Source organism: Diceros bicornis, chromosome 13 (genome assembly GCF_020826845.1).
Source record: "Diceros bicornis minor isolate mBicDic1 chromosome 13, mDicBic1.mat.cur, whole genome shotgun sequence".
NCBI lineage: Eukaryota > Metazoa > Chordata > Mammalia > Perissodactyla > Rhinocerotidae > Diceros > Diceros bicornis.
In genome coordinates this window covers 9728201-9751452 of record NC_080752.1, presented here as the reverse complement: position 1 = coordinate 9751452, position 23252 = coordinate 9728201, and the positions used below count along the sequence as shown (strand labels likewise).

The 23252-nt window shown below is 45.8% G+C and overlaps 1 protein-coding gene across 1 annotated transcript; it reads left to right on the top strand.

Annotated features, from left to right (window-relative positions):
* Positions 1-697: 697 nt before the first annotated feature.
* Positions 698-22460, top strand: LOC131412596 (cytochrome P450 4A11-like). Its single transcript, XM_058552335.1, is given in 13 exon segments — positions 698-898; positions 6418-6559; positions 7237-7281; positions 7763-7890; position 8016; positions 8875-8998; positions 9374-9528; positions 9979-10085; positions 10172-10362; positions 10461-10592; positions 11501-11567; positions 11714-11790; positions 21927-22460. Coding segments are annotated over 13 exon segments (1533 nt in total). The 5' UTR covers positions 698-703; the 3' UTR covers positions 22096-22460.
* Positions 22461-23252: the final 792 nt, after the last annotated feature.

Genomic DNA, 23252 nt, shown 5'->3' with positions numbered 1-23252 from the left:
ACAAAAGGAGAAACTGAGGCTCAGAGAGTTTAAGTTGCTGGCTTCCGTGTAGGGAGCCTAACCTGGGGCTGACCCTCCTGAGTCCAAGGCCAGTGCTCTATCCACCGGCACTGTCACCCCGGGTCACAAATGAACAGTGGACTGGGACAAACCCTGGGGAATACTGCAGAGTCAGCTGAGACAGGCCATTTCAGAATCCAACAGAGAAGTATTCTAATCCCAGCTGGGACTCGCCCTGACTGTTTCCCTCCAGCCACATCACTTTACCTCTCTGTAACTAGTTTTCATCTCTGAAATGGGGATAATGAACAAACCAACCACACCTACTGAACGTTTGTAAACCAGACTGTGGATTCCTTGAAGCCAGGATTCATGTCTGTTTTGCTTGCAGCTGTGTCCCAGCACCTAGCATCTGCCTGGGACATAGTAGGTGCTTATTAATTGTTTGGTTAGGAAATGGATGAGTGGAAGGTTGATATGTACAGGGCCATTATCACTGTCAGCTGAGAAAGCTTTTCTCTCACTGTTTCCCAACGTGGATCCTCCACAGTTAATCAACTCTGGTGGCCCAGGTCTAAGCTCTGCCTCACCCTTTGCCCTCCCCACAGGTGGGTGGGACTATTCTCTCCTGACTGACTTGGGCTGGGTGCTCAGGGGAGGTCCACAACAGTCAGGGAAGTCAGAGCTCCAGAGCCTCTGCACCATGAGTGTCTCTGTGCTGAACCCCACCAGACCCCTGGGCGGTATCTCTGGGCTCCTACAAGTGGCCTCCCTGCTCGGCCTGGTTCTGCTGCTGCTCAAGGCAGCCCAGCTCTACCTGCGCAGGCAGTGGCTGCTCAAAGCCGTCCAGGAGTTCCTGTGCCCTCCTTCCCACTGGCTCTACAGGCACAGTCAGGAGGTAGGAAGGAGCAGGATGGGGAAGTGGGACAGAAGGGTGGGCCAGGGCTCTGAGATCGTGGTCAGCAAATCCATCTGACAAAGCCTTATCGTGTGATGAGCACATGGCCCCTGGGAAAATCCAATTTACTTTTTTTTTTTTTTGAATGTGCTCTAGGCTGCCTCTTTATTTTTTTTTTTAATTTTTTGTTTATTGCAGTAACATTGGTTTTTAACATTGTATAAACTTCAGGTGTGCATCATTATACTTCTATTTCTGCATAGATTATATCATGTTCACCACCCAAATACTAATTACAACCCATCACCACACACATGTGCCGAATTATCCCTTTCACCCTCCTCCCTCCCCCCTTCCCCTCTGGTAACGACCAATACAATCTCTGTCTCTATGTGTTTGTTTGTTGTTTTATTATCTACTACTTAATGAAGGAAATCATATGGTATTTGACCTTCTCCCTCTGACTTATTTCACTTTGCATAATACCCTCGATGTCCATCCATGTTGTCACAAATGGCTAGATTTCATTGTTTCTTATGGCTGAGTAGTATTCCATTGTGTATATATACCACATCTTCTTTATCCATTTGTCCCTTGATGGGCACTTAGGTTGCTTCCAAGTCTTGGCTATTGTGAATAACGCTGCAATGAACACAGGGGCGCATGTATCTTTATGCATTGGTGTTTTCAAGTTCTTTGGATAAATACCCAGCTGTGGAATAGCTGGATCATATGGTAGTTTTATCCTTAAATTTTTGAGGAATCTCCATACTGTTTTCCATAGTGGCTGCACCAGTTTTCACTCCCACCAGCAGTGTATGAGAGTTCCCTTCTCTCCACATCCTCTCCAACACGTGTTGTTTCCTGTCTTGTTAATTATAGCCATTCTGACGAGCGTGAGGTGATATCTCATTGTAGTTTTGATTTGCAATTCTCAGATAGTTAATGATGTTGAACATCTTTTCATGTGCCTGTTGGTCATCTGTATATCTTCTTTGGAGAAATGTCTGTTCAGGTCTTTTGCCCATTTCTTAATTGGGTTGGTAGTTTTTTTGTTGTTGAGATGCATGAGTTATTTATATATTTTGGAGATTAAGCCCTTATCAGATGTATGGTTTGCAAATATCTTCTCCCAATTGTTAGGTTGGGAGAAGATATTTGCAATCCAATTTACTTCTTAGGTCTCGGCTCCTCATCCCAGTCCAGGGAGCTCACTCCCTCACAGGAAGCCTGTGCTGGGGTTCTCAGGTCTGTCAGACACTCCTTCCTTAGGCAGACCTGCAGGCTGTCCTGGCAGCACTGTACTCTAGGACAACGACTGTTGCTTCCTGAATCCTCCCCCACCAGGCTAAGCAGCCTCAGATGTTCTCGCAAGACAGGCTTCTAGATGCTTCCCTGCCCCCGTCACTCAACCCCATCCTCTCTGCCTGGCCTTGAGCTTGCCTGAGAACACAGATATCAGTCTGTGGATCCCTGCCCTGTGGGGTTCAGTCTGTGGAGACGATAAACAGGAATGTGAGAAGGTGTCAGGTCACAGGAAAAGAGGCTCACCTGCTGGGCTGGGGGGTGATGTCAGGCATAGGGGGCAAACCGGCTCAATGTGTCTGAGACTGAGGGATTTTCCAGACTAGTGATTTCACTGGTAAAACCCTAACAAGTCGCCGGCACACATGAACGAGCAGGTGTCCAGGATGGCCCCAGGTAAGGAGTACTGACATTCAATTTGCACCACTACATAGAATGTTTGCCTCCCAGCTCTGATTCCCCAAACCCCAGTACTGTGCACTCCTTGGGGCTGAGGATGTCATCCCCCTTACTGTGGCCCAGTACCCAGTACAGAACCTGACACATAGGAGTGCTTGACCTAGGTGTGTGGAGGGACAGAGACAGGAGGAGCCCGCAGGTTGGGTGAGAGACAGCGCCTTCCTAGCCAGCTCTGTTAGCACTGATCCCTGATGGGGAGGGCCCAGAGCCAGGTGAGGGACCACGTGGAGAGGGGCTCACCAGGGCTTTGTGGACTGAACAAGCCTAGGAGGTGGGGTGTTGCAGAGAGCTGAGGCTTCTCTCTTCTGAGAGAAGGAGCCCAAGCGATTGTCAGCAGAGGGGAGCCAAGAGGGGAACTGTTATACCAGCCACAGAGAGACAACCAAGGCCCAGTCTCTTCCTGCAAATTGTTGTGCTGATGACTCCAGATTATTTCCTGATTTGGAGAAATTGTGACCTTTTGTTTGATGCAGTTGTCATCTTTCTGAGCTAGGACTTGACATAAGGAGCCACAAAAATTTCTCCAGTGACTTTCTCATGACACGGATGGCCATTAGATGAGAGGTAGATCCAGTAAGTAGATCATTTGTATTTACATAACTAACATTACTCCTGGTGCTGAGTCACCTCTCACCTTCTGCTGTCCTGACAGATACTGCAGCCAAATTTTTCTTGTTATTATAATACTGCCTGAGATTTTCATTTATTGAATACCTCTGTTATTGGCTCAGTCAGGAATTAGATTGCCTCATGTAATTAGGTTGAAGACAATCTTTCAGGCCAGATGACAAGTGACAAGGTGGGGTAGGTCAACATATGGGCTCTGTTGCCAAGCTACCTAATTCACATTCCAGCTCTGCCACATACTTTGAACACCTACTCTATGCCTTGGTTTCCTCATCTGTAAATTGGGGATGATGATACTGATAGTACTCAAGTGAGTTATTATAATCATAGAATGAGGCCTGGCGCAGACAAGGGCCACTGTCACACTCACTCTTTTGCATGAATTTAAAATAATATCAATACCTGTGAAGGACAAGCATTTTGTAGGCTTAACAAACTCACTGCATTAAATAGGGGTGAAATCCAGCAGGAACTATGAAAAGGGGACTCACAACTTGGGGATCCAAATACTCCCAAATAGCCTCATCTTTCCCCTTGTCAAACCTCCTATCACAGGCTTAGCTGTCATGTCAGCAGAGCCCACACATCTGGTGATGTCCTCTGTGGCCTCATTATTTCCTGTCTACCTACTCTCCTTATGTCTCTCTTTGGGGAAATTCCTTTGTGTCTGCAGTTCCCAGGAGCAGCCAGGTGAGGACTGCTCCAGTGGAGCACTGCCTGCCCTGAGTGGCCCCAGCGTCTGGAACCCAGATGGGCACTGGGTATTTGCCTATAGGGTTACCGCCACTGCCACCATGGGCACCATCTCCTCTACAAGAGTCTCAACTGGCTCTGGCCAGACCTGCTCAGGGACAGACGGCAGCCCCAGCTGGTTGACTGGAGGGCTGACAGATCAGTGGGCACCAGAATGGCCCAGAGAGGAGAATGGACAGGCAGAACACAGTTTAGCTCCTTGGGGTCCCCAAAGGGAAATAATAACAGTGCCCAGGAGCAGGGATTTCAGGAAGCTGACTGGTTCGGGCACCAAGCAATCAGAAAGGAGGCACGCTACTGTGCTGAAACAGGGTCCCCAGGCCTCCACTGGGCCAATAGGAGGGGATCCGAGAGGACCAGGTAACATAGGTGGGGCGGTAAGAAGCTCGCACTGGTCAGTCCCTGCACTGGATCAAGGGAGAAGGGCAGCCCCAGTGCTGGACATGACCTGGACCACAGAGAGGCCTTCTTAAGTAATTCAAGGAGGCCACTTCTCGGTTAAGAGCAGGATTGTCTGCCCCACCCCCACCCCCACTAGAACATAAGCTCCATGGAAGCAGGGATTTCTGTTGTTCACTGTTGAATCTCCAGCAATGAAGATGGCAATTGACCCAAAGTAAGTATTCAATAAACAGATATCAAATAAATGAACAAGTGAATCCATCTGCTTATCTACTCATTCATATATTTGCTCCTTCACTGCAGTGGAAACATTTGGGGATGTCTGCTCAGCTTACCTGTCTGAGACCTCTTCCCCCACAAACAGTGGGCCCCTGAAAGCCCTATTCAACCCTAGCCACAGTTGATTGTAGCTGGTGGACCCCTTGGCCATGATATTACAATCAGATTCTCAGAATAGGATGCACAGTGCCTCTAAGACATGACGTGTGGTGGAAGGGTAACGTCCCAGCCCCAGAGGGTAGAACTGCCCTTCTCCACCACGAGGACCCAGCTCCACAAGGATGGGGACTGTTTTCTGTTTATTCATGGCTGTATCATCAGCTTCCAGAAATGTGTCTGGGACAAGGTAGAGCCTCCATAAACATTTGTTGAGAGAATGAATGCATGCACGTACAGAGAGAGAGAAAGAGACGCAGTCCTGGCAGCTCTCCAGTCCCTGGTTCTGCCGCTTCCACATCCTGACTATTCCCTGCCCATGGGCTCCATGAGACATTCCTGGGTCCTCAGCCTTCTTTCTTGTCCTTTTTCTTTGTCTTACATTAGCTCAAGATTCTATCTGTCACTTGCAACAAGAAATTTAATCAAGACTTACTCATTCACTCTCCTACATGTCCTCATTCCTTTTGAAAAATAAGGCATAATTCCTATGAACCATGCTCTATGCCAGCTCTAAGAACACAGAGATTACAGATATTAAAGGTAAGTTTGCCAACACGGTGCCCAGTAATGAGAAGATTGAGTTGAATATGATAATAGAGACACCGAGGGAGGCTTGGGAACCTCGGGGAAGGACACCTTGGGGTCAGCAGATTTCAGCTGAAATGCAGCTCACCTGGGCATGTCCTTCAACATGGGTCTCCTCATTCTTCAGTGATTCAGGATCAAGTAATAGTCCATCCCTCACCCAGGTTTGCCTCGAACATTACATAATTGTTTTAGTTTCCTAGGGCTGCTGAAACAAAATACCACAAACTGGGTGGCTAAAACAACAGAAATTTAGTGTCTCACAGTTCCGGAGACCAGAAGTCCAAAATCAAGGTATTGGTAGGGTTGGTTCCTTCTGCAGGCCCTGAGGGAAGCATCTGTTGCAGGTTCTATCTTTGGTTATCTCTTTGGCTGAATCACTATCTTCTCCATGTGTCTCTTCCAATGATCTTCTCTCCATGAGTGTTGTCTCTGTGTCCCAATTTACCCATTTTTGTAAAGACACCAGTCTTATTGGATAAGGGCTGACCCTAATAACCCAACATTAACTTGATTGCCCTGTAAAGATCCTATCTCCAAATAAGGTCACATTCTGAGGTACTGGGGGTTGGGATTTCAACATATGAATTTGAGGGGGACACAAATCAACCAATAACTCTAATATAAGTCTGTAAAAAGTTTTGTACACCCTGGAGTCCATTATTGGACATTTATCAAGAACCTACTATGGGTAAGATTCTGAAGGCAGTATTCTGAGTGAGGGCCTGGAGATGGCCCAACCAGAAGCCAGAATCGGGCCTTAGGCCAACTCTTGGCAAGAGAGCAAGAATCCAAATCAGAGCCCAGCTCTTCAGAAACAGTTCCAAACTCCTAATCACTGCTGATACATCCAGAACTATCTCCCTGTGCCTGTCTTGCCCTTCACCACCACTCCAAACACTGGACCTAAAAGGAAAGGTTTTATTGATTTGTCTTTCCTGTGGTTACAGTTACAAGAGGACTAGGACTTACAAGAGCTTCTGAAAAGGGTAGAGAAATTCCCACATGCCTCTCCTCACTGGCTATGGGGAATAAAGGTCCAAGAACTGGTCTATGACCCTGACTACATGAAGGTGATCCTGGGGAGATCAGGTGAGTGTGAAATCCACATCCTGTCTAGAGCAGCTCTTCCCTTGGGTACATGCCCCTGTGTCTATGAAAATCGGAAAAGACTGGCAGTTCAGCCACCAATACCTACCCTCTTCCAACCATTCTCCCAGCACACAAGCCAGCCTAATGCCAACACTATTCCCTTAAACCAAAGCTAAAAGAACAGTGTGGGACTGAATTTCTTTTTTCTTTTCTTTCTTTCTTTCTTTTTTAATCAAATGGAGATGACCTGTTATGTAAATTGCCCCAGATCTCAAAGACAATTTCCTTTGCACAATGACCTGGGTTAGGTACCTCTAATATTTGCCTGTCTGGGGACAGGGGATGACGAAGCGACTATCAATGTAGGAAAACCACAGGCTTCTGAATTTTCTTTGGCACTGAGGACAGAACTTGTGTTTCTTGCAGATTCACCATCCTAGTCCTGTGGGTGTCCTGAGGCTGAGACACCGAGTCTGTCTTCTATAGCCCATAGTGACTATCAGGACAGAAAGAGTCAGGGATGGGAGGCAAATGGGCAGTAGTTTGAGACAAACTGGCAGCTGACAATCGTCAGGAAGGGATGGCAGCCTGTAGTCTGGACCACAGCTACCTCCTGGGGGCCACTGACCTTGTTTAATCCCCTCCAGCTTCCTGTAATGTCCTTCCTTACCTTTCAGACCCAAAGTCTCACAGTCCTTACATATTCCTGGCTCCTTGGTTTGGTAAGTACATCTAACTAGGACTGCAGTCCACCCACCACCTCAGCGTGCCAACAGCTATTTCTTTAGCTCACAGAGAACAACAGGTGCCTGGCCACCATGTCACCACCCTCATCTCTGGATCAAGCCTCATTTCTCTTCTTGTAACAAGACCCTCCCCTATCCTAATGGTGGTGAGAGCCCTCCTAAAGCTCAGCATCTTCCACATCACTTCTCAGTCCTCCTCAGTGATCTCAGCCTGAATTTTATTGAAGTTCTTCTATGATCTGCCCTCAATTCTTTTTCAACCTTTATCTCATAGCTGTTACAATCACTTCCCATGTACCAGCCATTTGGGGAAATTCTCAGTCCTGAAATACATTGGCCTTTCCTGCCTTTGCCACAATGGGCCTTCTTCTGACACTCTTGATTCCTCCCAAGTTGTCCCCAGTCATCCCTCTGATCCCTTCTCTTGATCCTACACATACTCCCATCTCTGGCCCAGGATATGGTTTGCTCCTGTTGAACGGGCAGACATGCTTCCAACACTGGCCGGTGCTGACTCCAGCCTTCCACTATGACATCCTGAAGCCCTACGTGGGGCTCATGGCCAACTCTGTCCGAGTAATGCTTGTAAGTCCGTCCCTCTCTCACCTGCACACACTCATGCATAGCACAACTCACAGAGGCCAGTCCAGACACAATGTCCTTAAGACATCCATCAAACAACAGGCACTCAGAATAACGTTATGAGTCAGGGTTCCTCGGAAGTGTACGGGACAGAGCAGTATCCAAGTGCCAGCTTGGATCCACACTTTGGTTATTGCCAAGAGAAAGGAGGGCTGTGGGCGTGGGGTCTGCTCTCTTCCCACATCCACATCTTCAGCACAGTGGACTAGAGCAAGGGTCATTCCCCTTGACAGCAGGACAACCTGACCCTGGATAACCTGAGCAGTGGCAGCTTCAGTGGCAGGGTGGACATGCCAGGATGTCACTCAGGTGGGCTCTGCCCTGGTGCCTCAGGCTTCTTGATGGATTTGAGCCACTCCATGGAGGGAAATGGAGAACAGGTCTATATTCTCAGAACCAGGACCTGCCATAACATCACCTCTGATCAGGACTGTGATATCTTACCAACTGTTCTCAGTTAACATTTGAGGAATGTTAGGAATTGAAGTCCCTGATGTCCCTTCTTTAGGAACCCCAGTACTATACCCTTAGACTTCTTCTTGCCTCAAAACATTTGCTCCCTAAAGTTGGACTTTACCTGTCCCTCAGGTCTAGCTCAGCCCCATGACAGAAAAGATCCTCCCTTTGTCTTCTGAAAAACAATGCTTTCTGGTGTGCCAAAAGGTGGTTATCATGGTAACTTGTTCCTAAAATTCAAAACTAATTCTGACTATTATGACAGAACATGGTTAGTTATATAATAAAAGTTTCTGAGACAATAGGCCTCACTTTACAGACATTTGCTTTATAGTCTTTATTTGCTATAACACATCCGTTCTGTAAAGCAAGAGATTCCTAACAGGATATCTGGAGAGAGAGGGCCTGACCTTGTCATCATCTGCCTTTTGGGGGAGCAGAGGAGAGTCAATGTCCCCCTTGCACCACAAGACAAATGGGAGGAGCTCACTAGACAGGACTCACATCTGGAGATCTTTGGACACGTCTCCTTGAGGACCCCGGACACCATCATGAAGTGCGCCTTCAGCCACCAGGGCAGCATCCAGGCAGACAGGTCAGTGATAACCCTTCTGCTGCAGGGTCTTCTTTCTTACCCACTGGTGTGGACTTACCTGAGTGGCTAATGGGACAACTTAGATGTTCACTTATAAACAAAGTGAGATTCTGCCCACAGTTCTAGACCAAGTTCAAATTCCAGCTAGACCAAACCTTGACTCAGCCACAGATCCCTGAACCCTGGCACAGGTAGAAGTCTGGCTGCCCACGCCACTTAAAAAGAGCTGAGCATCTCAAGAGCCATAAGACAACAATGACCAATGCCTCCATGTCTTGTCCCGACTGATTGAGGAAACCTCCACCCAGAGCCCACTCCACCTCCAGGTCAGTGGCCTCCCTCCACTCCACTCTCTTCTGCATCCTCTCCCTTTAGGCACTCCCAGACCTATATCCAGGCCATTGGGGACCTGAACAATCTGGTTTTTTCCTGGGAGAGGAATGCCTTCTACCAGAATGACATCATCTACAGGCTGACCCCTGATGGCCGTTGGAAGCACGGGGCCTGCCAGCTCACCCATCAACACACAGGTTTTGGCTCCTTATCCGGGGCTGCTCCCATCCTTCGTCAGGCACGTCTCAAAGGGACTGGCTCTGACCCCTCGGGTAAAAACAGGACCCCAGATTCCTCTTCAAAAGCTGGGACAAACTCATGCAGATGTTTTCCTGGTGCAAAGGATAGGAACCGACCCAACAATGTTAGGGTTCCAGGAGCTATGCACCACAAGGTTGATGGTTAAATGAGACCCCCTCCCGGCAGCATTCAAGCAGAGCCTCCGTGGGCTGTGCTATTTAGGGGCTATTTGACCTGAAATCAGATGGTGCAAGAGCTCTCACCCCTGACATGTAAACCACTCCCACACTCATCCTGATCCACCTGGCACCCAGATTGGGGCAGGGGGCAGATAGGGCTTCTGTGGGTTGCTGTATATGGGCACCCAGAGCTCTCAGCTCTTCCTGGGAACCACTGTTCTGGGACAGACCAAGTGATAAAGCTGAGGAAGGCTCACCTGCAGAAGGAGGGAGAGCTGGAGAAGGTCAGGAGAAAGAGGCATTTGGATTTCCTGGACATCCTCCTCTTTGCCAGAGTGAGTGTGTATAGGAGAGGGCTGTGGATTAGCCCAGAAGCTCAGAGGAAGTGGCAAACCCTGCACTCTCACTGTTCCTCCCCCAGATGGAGAATGGGAGCAGCTTGTCTGATAAGGACCTCCGTGCAGAGGTGGACACGTTCATGTTTGAGGGCCATGACACCACAGCCTGCAGCATCTCTTGGATCCTCTATGCTCTGGCCACACACCCCAGGCATCAGCAGAGGTGCCTGGAGGAGATCCAGAGCCTCCTGGAAGATGGCGCTTCCATCACCTGGTGAGTGCTCTAGAGATGGGAGAGCTGTGCCCACTCAGCTAGAGAAGCCCCTGGTGTACCAGACCCTGCCCGCACTTCAGGATGGGCTTGGGTTTCAGGGACCACCTGGACCAGATGCCCTACACCACCATGTGCATCAAGGAGACACTGCGACTCTATCCATCAGTACCAGGCATCTGCAGAGAGCTCAGCAAGCCCATCGCCTTCCCTGACGGAGGCTCCTTACCCAGAGATGTGAACCTCATCACACTCACTAACCTAAGCGCTCTGCAAGAACACAAGGAAGATCAGAAATCCACATGTCCCAGAGCAGTTCCGAACCTCTCTGGGTCTTGTTTTCCCCTCAAGAAAATCAATACTTACTTTGTAGTTAGGATGAGGTGTTTGAAATCTTGGCACAGAACTAGACCCAGCAAAAGCTCAGTAAACATATGCTAGTCTCTGAATTGGGCTCGGGAATTAGCCCTAAAATTCTAATTTCCTGAGCTGTGAGGGCTGGAGAGACAATCAGACAGGGGTAGGGGGAGATGTGGTACTTACCTTATGGGGTCTAGGAAAATGGGGGCAATTAGGGAATCCACTGTCACGGATCAGATGGCCCAGTCTCTGAGGACCACTCAGTTTGATGTCAGAGAGCAATTGATGATCAGATCTGAGACCCCTGCCATGTCTGGAGAAGACAACCCCTTGGCTCACCTCCCACTGGGTTTGAATCCTAGCCCTGGCACATCCTAGCTGTGTGATCATAGGCAAGTCACTCAGTCTCTGAGGATCAGGTGCCTCATCTGAACAATGGGGATATGAGAGTCTTTCTTGGAGGGTTGATGTGAGGATTGAATGAGTTAATGCATATTCCCTAAGGGCTCATGGGTGACACCTGATAAATATGAGTTGTCACTTGAGTTGCTCCAAAAAGTCTTTCTTGCTCCTCAATCCTGGGTCATGGTTTTCTCCTCCTAATCTGTGCACATGAGCTTTGCCATGTCCATCCCACCTCTCTTGCAGCAGGATCATTCCACTCAGAGTGACGGGGAGTGGCTCCCAAGACTTTCCTGCATGCACATGCCCCCTGCTGGCAGAGGGAGGGGGCCCCACCCCATGGGTATGATCAGTCTTCTCTCTTCTCTGCCTGCCCCACAGGAATCATGATTGTGCTCTCCTTTTATGCCCTTCACCACAACCCCAAGGTGTGGCCGAACCCAGAGGTATGATAGCCGTGGGAGGAGGGGATGGGATGATCTCTGCAGAACAACACCTCCTCTCACTCCCACCTCGGGAGTCCTGTTCCCTCGTGGATTGGAAGGAGGGGCTTGACCTCCTCCTGGTCCTGTCCCTGGTGCTCTCTCTGCAGGTGTTTGATCCTTCCCTGTTTGCACTGAGTTCTACTTGACACAGCCACGCTTTCCTGCCCTTCTCAGGAGGATCAAGGTGAGATTCTCTGTACTTGAGCTGGGAGTTTCACTGGGTGCACACCCGATGTTTGTGACCTCCTACGTTCATATTGGCGTCTGCAGTTATGTACTTCTATGTCGGTGTGTGGGGAAGGAGACGTGTGCCCCTGTGTAAAAAAGAAAGGTGGCATTTTAGGGCATGCCACAGGGACTTACCCACTGACTTTACCAATGGCCAGCCACAATTCGGTGTCAGTGCTATTCCAAAGTTTGGTGTATTCTGATGTTCTCTACGCTTTAGGAGTACAACTTCACAATTAGAAGTTTTCATGAGAATTAAAGTTCAGACGGTTGCTTTTCTCCATTATCAGTAATCTTAACAGGTGGTTTTCTCTCTTCCCACATTCACAGTCCAGCTGAGGGCCTTTTCTCCTTAAGTCCCTCATCTGCCACTCACTGTCTCAGTGATGTTTGTGTGTTTTGGGATTTCCAGCCCCTTCCTTGTCCTAACCGTTCAGCCATATACATGGAAGTTTACAGTAGCCATTTGAAGAAGGTTTCACAGCAATGTGTGTCTTCTCTATTTTTACAGTCTATCTCAATAAAATTTAACTGCATATTAATATTCACATAACCATGACAGCCTTTCTAGTTGGCAAAATGCTTTATATGACGTCAGATCTATATACTATAGTCCCAGAGTCTACATAGTCCAACATTGGCAAAAAGCATAACAATGAGGACAATCAACTGCCTTGAGAGAAAATCCACTATTCCGAGTATGACACATGCATTGGAAAGCTTCCTGGTGTGTAAAACATAAAGCACGCTTGAGACAGCTGTTAAGCTGGCTGATCCCACTCCAGAATGGCTGCTGTGAAAATCCTCCAATGCTGCTGAAATCATCCTATGAAATAGTAACTTCCACAAGAAGTTGTGGAATTAATTGTTGTGAATCAATTTTCACAGAACAGGCTTTAAGCAAATTGTTCTTCCAGGAATTGGCTCTAGGATTTGGTTTCTCCCAGGACTGGGGCCTTCCTCATAGACACTGGCTGCAGGCTATGGCTGCCACTAGAGGACAGGAGGGTACTAAGCAGCTCAATTCCTAGGTCAGAACTAATACTACTTTTATTTTTTGGCATTCTGGTTTTTTTTTTTTTTCAATGCAAGTAGCTTCATTCAATTATAAAACTGTTTACTACACCTGCCTCTGTGTGCCTACTCTTGTGCTAGGAGATGGGAACACAGAGATGAAAGATACTGTCCCTGCCTCAAAGAGTTCGCAGTCAAGAAACAAATACGTCTACTCAAGACGGTCATCATCCATTCATTCGTTCTTTCATTCACTCATTGACTCACTGAGCAGATAGTTGAATGTTCCATATTGGCACTGGACGGTGATGTGTCCTTGAGTAAAACATTAATGGTGCCTTGGGGGTCTGGAGAGGAAGAGGTGGATCCAGCAGAGGGAGTGAGGGCCGGCTGTCATTGGACTCAGCCTTGAACATGTGGCAGGCAGAGGTGGAGGGAGGCATTCACGGCGATCTCAACATGAGCTGAGCTAGGAAGTGGAGCTGGACAGGTAAGAGGTGAGTGAGGCAACAACCCATAGAGGACTTTGGTGCCAGTTGAGGCATTTGGACATGTCCTTCCTGTGATGGAGGACACAGGAGGGTCTGAGCTGGGCTGTGGCTTCAGTGTAGAGGGAAGGGAGACAGGGAGACAGAAAAGTCCAGGTGAGGAGACTGAGGGATGGCAAGGAGGGACATTTCTGGAATAGATTAGAAGGCTACAGACGCTGGTGGACTGAGGGGATGAGGGGGAGGCAGGAGTCTGGGGTAATTGGGAGGCAGATGGTGCAACAGGCTGAGGGTTACTAACCCGTGGCCCCTCCGAGAAGCTTCCCTGTTGCCATTCTGACTTCCTTACATGACTCTATCTTCTTCTCTTTCTGAGGATCAGGGTCCCTGTGTGTCCCCCTAGAGGGTGAGGGTCTGAGAGTGTGGCTCACCCCACCCCCTATTGTGCCCTGATCGGGTCTCCACATTGTGAAACCAGAAACTGCTTGGGCAGGCAGTGAACAAACTAATAATTAGCTTTTTTAAAATTAGTTTATTGACATCTTATTGGCTTATAACATCGTGTAATTATCAGGTGTACCTTATTATATTTCAGTTTCTGTGTAGACTGCATCGTGTTCACCACCACCACTAGTTCTCATCCACCACCATACATATGGGCCCCTTTACTCCTTCCACCCTCCCCCACCTCTTCTCCTCTCGTAACCACCAATCTGTTCTCCTTATTCATGTGGTTGTCTATCTTCCACATGTGAGTGAAATCATATGGTGTTTGTCTTCTCTGTCTGACTTATTTTGCTTAGCATAATACTGTCAAGGTCCATCCATGTTGTCACAAATGGCATAATTTTGTCTTTTTTATGGCTGAGTAGTAGTCCATTGTGTGTGTGTGTGTGTGTGTGTGTGTGTGTGTGTGTATACACCACTTCTTCTTTATCCTTTCTTCCATTGATGGGCACTCAGGTTGCTTCCATGTCTTAGCTATTGTGAATAACGCTGCAATGAACATAGGGGTGCATGTATTTTTTTGAACTATTGATTTTGTGTTCTTTGGATAAATACGCAGTAGTGGAATAACTGGATCATATGGTATTTATATTTTTAATTTTTTGAGAAATCTCCATAGTATTTTCATAGTGGCTACAATAGTTTGCATTCCCACCAGTAATGTATGAGGGTTCCGTTTTCTCCACATCCTGCCCAACACTTGTTATTTCTTGTCTTGTTAATTATAGCCATTCTGACAGGTGTGAGGTGTTATCTCATTATAGTTTTGATTTGCATTTCCCTGATAATTAGTGATGTTGAGCACCTTTTTAATGTACCTATTGGCCATCCATATATCTTCTTTGGAAAAATGTCTGTTCATATCCTCTGCCCATACTCTATGTGTGTGTGTGTGAGGAAGATTAGCCCTGAGCTAACATCTGTTGGCAATCCTCCTCTTTTTGCTAAGGAAGATCAGCCCTGGGCTAACATCCGTGCCCATCTTCCTCTACTTTATATGTGGGATGCCTACTACAGCATGGCTTGATAAGCGGTGCATGGATCCACACCCGGGATCCAAACCTGCCAACCCCAGACAGCCAAAGTGGAGCACAGGAAGTTAAGGACTATGCCACCAAACCAGCCCCGTCTGCCCATTTTTTCATTGAGTTGTTCATTACTTGTTGTTGAGTTGTATATGTTCTTTATATATTTTGTAAATTAACCCCTTGTAGAATATATGATTTGCAAATATTTTCTGCCAGTTGAGGGTTATCTTTTCATTTGGTGATGGTTTTCTTTGCTGTGCAGAAGCTTTTTAGTCTGATGTAGTCCAATTTGTTTACTTTTTCTTTTGTTTCCCTCGCCTGAGGAGACACGGTATTCGAGAACATCCTGCTAAGACCAATGTCAAAGAGCATACTGCCTATGTTTTCTTCTAAGTGTTTTATGATTTCAGGTCTTACATTCAAGTCTTTAATCCATTTTGAGTTAATTTTTGTGTATGGTGTAAGATAATGATCTACTTTCATTCTTTTGCATGTGGCTGTCCAGTTTTCCCAACACCATTTATTGAAGAGACAATCCTTTCTCCATTGTATGTTCTTGGCTCCTTTTTCGAATATTAGCTATTGATAGATGTGGGTTTTATTTCTGGGCTCGCAATTCTGTTCCATTGATCTATGTGTCTGTCTTTGTGCCACTACCATGCTGTTTTGATTACTATGGTTTTGTAGTATATTTTGAACTCAGGGAGTGTGATACCTCCAGCTTGGTTCTTTTTTCTCAGGATTGGTTTCGCTATTGGGGATCTTGTCTTGTTCCATAGAAATTTTAGGATTCTTTGTGAAAAATGTCATTGGGATTCTGATTGTGATTGCATTGAATCTGTAGATTGCTTTAGGTAATATAGACATTTTAACTATATTTATTCTTCCAATCCATGAACATGGAATACCTTTCCATTTCTTTGTTTTCTTCAATTTCTTTCAATAATGTCTTATAGTTTCAGTGTATAGTTCTTTCACCTCTTTGGTTAAATTTATTCATAGGTATTTTGTTCTTTTTCTTGTGATTGTAAATGGGATTGTATTCTTGATTTTTCTTTCTGCCAGTTCGTTATTAGTGTATGGAAATGAAACTGATTTTTGTGTGTTTGTTTTGTACCATGCAACTTTACTGTGTTTATTAATTATTTGTAATAGTGTTTGGTGAATTCTTTAGGGTTTTCTATATATATAAAATCATGTCATCCACAAATAGTGACAGTTTTCCTTCTTCCTTTCAATTTGGATCGCTTTTATTTCATTTTATTGACTAATTGCTGTGGCTAAAACTCCCAATGTTATATTGAGTAAGAGACGTGAGAGTGGGCATTGTTGTCTTGTCCTCTTCTTAGAGCTTTCAGTTTTTCATGGTTGAGTATGATGTTGGCTGTGGGTTTGTCATATATGCCGTTTATTATGTTGAAGTACTTTTCTTTTATACTCATTTTATTGATAGCTTTTATCATAAATAGCTGTTGGATCTTGTCAAATGCTTTCTCTCCATCAATTGAGATGATCATGTGAATTTTATTCTTCATTTTGTTAATGTGGTGTATCATGTTGATTGATTTTCGGTTGTTGAGCCACCCCCATATCCTTGGAATAAATCCCACTTGATGGTGGTGTATGATCCTTTTAATGTATTGTCATATTCAATTTGCTAATATCTTGTTGAGGATTTTTGCATCTATATTCATCGGGGATATTGCTCTGTAATTGTCCTTTGATGTGTTGTCCTTGTCTGGTTTTGGTATCAGGGTGATGTTGGCCTCATGAAATGAGTTAGGAAGCATCCCATTCTCTTCAATTTTCCAAGAGTTTGAGAAGGATAGGTGTTAAATCTTCTTTGAATATTTGGTACAAATCACCAGAGAAGCCATCTGGTCCTGGACTTTTGTTTTTTGGGAGGTTTTTGATTACTGTTTTGATCTCTTCATGTGATTGGTCTATTCAGATTCTCTATTTCTTCTTGATTCAGTTTGGGGAGGTTGCACGATCCTAAGAATTTATCCATTTCTTCTAGGTTATCCAAGGTGTTGGCATATAGCTTTTCATAGTATTCTCTTATAATCCTTTGTATTTCTGCAATGTCTGTTGTAATTTCTCCTCTTTCTTTTCTGATTTTATTTATTTGAGAATTCTCTCTTTTTTTTAGTGAGTCTAGCTAATGGTTTTTGTCAATTTTGTTTATCTTCTCAAAGAACCAGCTCTTAGGTTCATTGATCCTTTCTATTGTATTTTAGTCTCTATTTCATTAATATCTGCTCTGATTTTTATTGTTTCCTTCCTTCTACTGACTTTGGGCTTTGTTCTCCTTCTTCTAGTTCTCTTAGGCATAGTGTTAGATTGTTTATTTGAGATTTTTCTTGTTTCTTGGGGTAGACCTGCATTTCTATAAACTTCCCTCTTAGTACTGCTTTTGCTGCATCCCATAAGTTTTGGTATGTTGGCTTTATATTTTCATTTGTCTTCAGGTATTTTTTTATTTCTCCTTTGATTTCTTCATTGATCCAATAGTTGTTCAGTAGCATGTTGTTTAATCTCCACATGTTTGTGCCTTTCCCAGATTTTTTTCTTGTAGCTGATTTCTAGTTTCATAGCACTGTGGTCAGAAAAGACGCTTGATATGATTTCAATCTTCTTAAATTTATTGAGGTTCACCTTATTTCCCAGCATATGGTCTATCTTTGGGAATGTTCCATGTGCAGTTGAGAAGAATGTGTATTTCTCTATTTTGGGATGGAATGTTATGTGTATATATATAAGTCCATCTCATCTAGTATTTTATTTAAGGCCACTGTTTCTTTGTTGACTTTCTCTCTGGATACTCTATCCATTGATATAAGTGGGATGTTAAAGTCCCCTACTATTATTGTGTTGTTGTCAGTTTCTCCCTTTAGGTCTGTTAAAAGTTGATTTATATGCTTTGTTGCTCCTGTGTTAGGTGCATATACATTAATATCTGTTACATCTTTGGGGCAGAATATCTCTCTTATCATTATATAATGTCCATCTTTGTCTCTTGTTATCTTTTTTGTCTCAAAGTCTGTTTTGTCTGATATAAGTATGGCTACACCCACATTCTTTTGCTTTCCATTTTCTTGGAGTATCATCTTCCATCCTTTCACTCTGAAGCTATATTTGTCTTTAGAGCTGAGACGGGTCTCCTGGAGGCAGCATATTGTTGGGTCTTGGGTTTTGTGTGTGTGTGTGTGTGTGTGTGAGGAAGATCAGCCCTGAGCTAACATCCATGCCCATCTTCCTCCACTTTATATGGGACAGCGCCACGGCATGGCCTAACAAGTGGTGCATTGGTGCGCACCCAGGATCTGAACCCAGGCCACCAGCAGCAGAAGGCGCACACTTAATCGCTATGCCACGGGGCCAGCCCCGGGTCTTGTTTTTTAATTCATCCAGTTGCTCTGTGTCTTTTGATTGGTGAATTCAATCTCTCTACATTTAGAATGATTATTGATATATGGGGGCAGAATACTGCCATTTTATGTTTTGTTTTCTGGTTGTTCTGTATTTCCATTGTTTCTTTTTCCTTGCATTTCTGACTGTCATTTCACTTTGGTGGTTTTCTGTGATATTTTTCTCAATTTTCTCTTTATTTATGATTTGTGACTATGCTCTGATTGTTTGTTCTGTGATTAACGTGAGGTTTGTATTAAAGATCTCATAGATGAGATAGTCATTTTTCTTATAGTCTCTTATCTCCAGTAGCCTAAGCAGGTTCCATCCTTTTCCTCTTCCCCTCCTGTTTTGTGTGTGTGTGTGTGTGTGTGTGTGTGTGTATGAGGAAGATTAGCCCTGAGCTAACTTCCGTTGCCAATCCTCCTTTTTTTGCTGAGGAAGATTGGCCCTGGGCTAACATCCGTGCCCATCTTCCTCTACTTTATATGGGACGCCACCACAGCATGGCTTGACAAGTGGTGCATCGGTCCACGCCCAGGATCCAAACCCGTGAACCCTGGGCTGCCAAAGTGGAGTGCGCGAACTTAACCACTATGCCACTGGGCCAGTCCCCTCACTTCTGTGTTTTTGTTGTCACAAATTATTCTTTTTTGTGTTGTGAGTTTGTGACCAAATTGAAGTGTTTATAGTTTTTTTGTTGTTGTTTTTGTTTTTTTTTTTGTGAGGAAGATCAGCCTTGAGCTAACAACCACGCCAATCCTCCTCTTTTTGCTGAGGAAGACCGGCCCTGAGCTAACATCTATTGCCAATCCTCCTCCTTTTTTTCCCCCTTTTTCTCCCCAAATCCCAGTAGATAGTTGTATGTCATAGTTGCACATCCTGCTACTTGCTGTACGTGTGACACCGCCTCAGCATGGCCAGACAAGTGGTGCATCGGTGCATGCCTGGGATCCGAACCCATGAACCCTGGGCTGCCAAAGTGGAGTGCGCAAAGTTAAGCACTACACCACTGGGCTGGTCCCCTATCTTCTGTGTTTTTGTTGTCACAAATTATTCCTTTTTGTGTTGTGAGTTTGTGACCAAATCGAAGTGTTTATAGTTATTTTCGATGCCTTGTTTCCTTTTATCCTTTATGTTATAATTAAGTTTTTACTAATCTATTCTGATACATTATTGTAATTTTCTGATTCTGTCGCTTTATCTCTTTCCTCAAAGCTTTATAAACCTTTGCCTTTTTGTTTCAGGTAAGAGGTCTCCTTCCAACATTTCTTGTAAGGCCGGTCTAGTGGCCACGAAGTTCCTCAGCTTTTGTTTGTCAGGGAAAGATTTTATTTCTCCTTCATATCTGAAGGATAATTTCACTGGATAGTGTATTCTTGGCTGATAGCTTTTGTCTTTTAGTATTTGTAATATATCATTCCACTCTCTCCTAGCCTGTACAGTTTCTGCTGAGACATCCACTAGAAGCCTGATGAGGGTTCCTTTGTAGGTTATTTTCTTCTCTCTTGCTATCCTTAATATTTTTTGTCATTGAATTTTGACTTTTTTATATAATATGTTTTGGAGAAGTTATTTCTTCATTGAGGTAATTAGAGATTCTATTAGCTTCATGTACTTGTATGTCCAGTTCTCTTTCCCTAGGTTTGGGAAGTTCTCAGCTATTATTTCTTTGAATAAGCTCTCTGCTCCTTTCTCCCTCTCTTTTCCTTCTCAGATAGCCATCATCCTTCTGTTATTTTTCCTAATTGAGTCAGATATTTCTTGTAGAATTTCTTCATTTTTAAAAAATCTTGGTTTTCTATCTTCTTCCACCTGAATCACTTCTTAATTTCTATCTTTGAGCTCACTAATTCTCTCTTCCATATTATCTGCTCTGTTTTCAATGCTTTCTACTTTATTTTTCATCTCGTTAATTGTGTTCTTCCTCTCCAGAATTTCTGTTTTTTTTTTTTTTTTTTAGAGTTTCAACCTCTTTGGTGAAGTATTCCTTCTGTTCATTAATTTTATTCCTGAGCTCATTGAACTTTCTTTCTGAGTTTTCTTGTCACTCATTGAGTTCATGACTGTTACTTTGAATTCTCTGTTAATCAGATTGAATTATTCTGTGACTTCAAGTGTGGTTTCTGGAGAGCTGTCATTCTCCCACTATTCTGCCATGTTACTATAGTTCCTCATGGTGCTTGATGATTTGATCCTCTGCCAGTGCCTTTGTGGTAGTAACCACCTTTCTTATTTTAGTACAGTTTTGGTCACTTTGGTTCTATGCTGCTGGTTGTATTTGAGAGCCTGCACTTTCCACACTCAACTACCTCTGCTAGAGGCGTGGTCAGTGCCCTCCTTGTACTGCTTGTCCCTCTGAGGTTGCTGGTGCTTTGCTGCTTACAATGTTGCTGCAGTCTCAGATGTCACCACCAGGATCACTAGGCTGTGAGCACTTCTGCTGCTTCTGGGGTTGCCTGGGTCTTGTGTATCCCCACTAGCTCTCTGTGGGCTCTCCACAGGCTCAGGTGCTTCTGCCTTGTGCACCACCTGCACTGCTACTCCTTTGTTACCTGAGGGTGCTGGAAGGACTGCTGCCCGGGGCACTGGGTTCATGAGTGTTGCTCTTGCTTCCAGGGGCCTGGGTTCTTGTATGAAGCCCCCACTGCTGGCAGAGCCAGTGTCGGTGGTGTCACCACTAGGGGCTGGGTCATAGGTTCTCCTGTGGTACCTGAAGTCTCATGTCACAGCTGTCACCTGCCACTGCTCGGGGAGGAGCAGGGGCTAAACCACAAGTGTTGTTGCTGCTCCTTCAGCCTCTGGTCATTGACCTGTGCCAGTGTGCTTTAAAATTTCAGGTCAGGGCACCCTTCCCTCACTGGGGAAATTCACATTTTGGATACTGAACCCATTTCTGGAAAGATTGGTGCCACTGCTGGGAGAGGAGTAGGGGCTGGGTCGCTGACTCTGCTCTGTGTCCTGAATCCTCAAGACATGTGTCACCTGACACCACAGGGGAGTGGGGCAGGGGCTAAGCTGGAAATGTGTTATTTGCTGCTGCAGATTGTGGTCACCGTGCATGTGCCAGTGTGAGGATCTGCATTTTGGATCATCACAGCTGGGTTGGGGCAGATCACCTAGTTCCACTACTTCCCAGAGGTCCAGTCTACCCGCCTTCAGATGTATGGATCAATGGAACTCTCAGGCATTCTGGTGTGCTGTGCAGGGAGTCCTTTTTTGATCAACGGATGTATGACTGGTTGTAACTTAGAGGAGAGAGAAAAACGAAACAACTTACACTGCCATGATGCTTCTGGAGGGAGAGAAAAAACTAATGATTAACTTTTTTAGTGATTCACTTAACTTGACTTGTGGCTTAGAGCACTGACCCTCACCTAACAGGATTCCAGGTCTGCTGAGAGCAGAAGTAGGAGTTAGGAGCTAGTCCAGGAGGGAAGTAGGCTTTGTCAGAGATCAGGGGGAGGATGTGAACCAAGGCTTGGGGTAGAGGTGTGTGAACTGTAAGGATGGGATCGGGGCTGGGCCACATGCAAGAGAGCCCTGAATGCCCTGTTCCTGGCAGGGGCCCAGTGGTCAATGCCTGCCCAGCTCAGAAGGAAGTTTGAGGCCACTTCTCATTTTGTTTCCCCTCCCTGGCCCAGGAACTGCATCGGGAAGCAGTTTGCCATGAACGAGCTGAAGGTGGCCGTGGCCCTGGCACTGCTCTGCTTTGACCTGGCGCCAGACCCCTCCAGGGTCCCTGCTCCCATTCCAAGAATTGTGTTGAAGTCCAAGAATGGGATCCACCTGCATCTCAGGAAGCTCCTCTAACCCTTCTTGGGGACAAGAACAGGCTCTGAGGGGCCCCTGCAGCCATCCTGTCTCCCTGTCACTCTCTCCTGTCCCCTGCCTGTCTGCCCACTTCCTGTATCCTATCTTCCCACCTGCCAACCTACCTGATCTCCTGCCTCCTGCCCATCAGACCATCACCCTTCTCTCTCTCATCCTTCTGCAGGCTCCCTACCTGTTTATCTGTCTGTCTCTGACCCACCTGCATCTCTGACTGTCACCTAACTCCTCATTGCCTGCCTCTCCTCCAGCCTGTTTGTCATCTTCTTGTCTTTTTCCCTTTCTGCCTGCCTGTCTGTTGTTGTATTAGCATTTTGTTTTGTTTTGTTTTTTTGTTTTTTAGTTTTTGCTGCTATAATAATTTACTGCAGCCTTAGTGACTTAAGACAATGAAAATTTATTCTCTTACAGTTCTGGAGTCAAAAGTCTGAACTAGCTTCGCTGGACCACAACCAAGATGTTGGCATGGCTGCCCTACCTCCGGGCCTCTAGGAGTGAATCCCTCTCTTTGCCATTCTAGCACCTACAGCTGCATTCCTTGGCTCCTGGAGCCTCCTCCAGATTCAAATCCAGACAGACCTCCCTGCAGCCCTCTGCCTATATTGTGAGGGCACGCTCTGCCTCCCTCAAGGGGCTTCTCCCCCAGCTAATGCCTGCAGCCAGGTCCTTTCTCCCAGTCCCCTGTCCTCCTAGGTCCCTGGGCTAGTTCAACCCTGCTCTGAGAAGGGGCAGGGTGGACACTCAGTGCTTGACCGGGGGTTGGGGCATGAGAGTCAGCTGGAAGAGTCTTGGACAGGAAGTTTGGCAGGTGCCCTGGCATCAGGTGGTGCAGAATGGCTTGGCTGACCACCCTCAGAGAGCAAAGACAATGAGAACTTGGAATTCTGGGCAGCAGGCCATGGACACGTGTTCTAACCACAGGATTCCACAGGGGGTGAAGAGAGTGACCAAGGAGTGACCCTGCTGGATCCAGGCAATGGAGAAAATCAGGCTGAGTTCACCCACATATGCACACCCCCCTGACACACACAGAGACCCTCGTGTGCAGCCATACCTGCATGTGCCCCTCACACAGCACACTCTGCACACACACATGTGCACAAAAATGCCTGGGATCATTGGAGGCAGCAGGCTGTGTT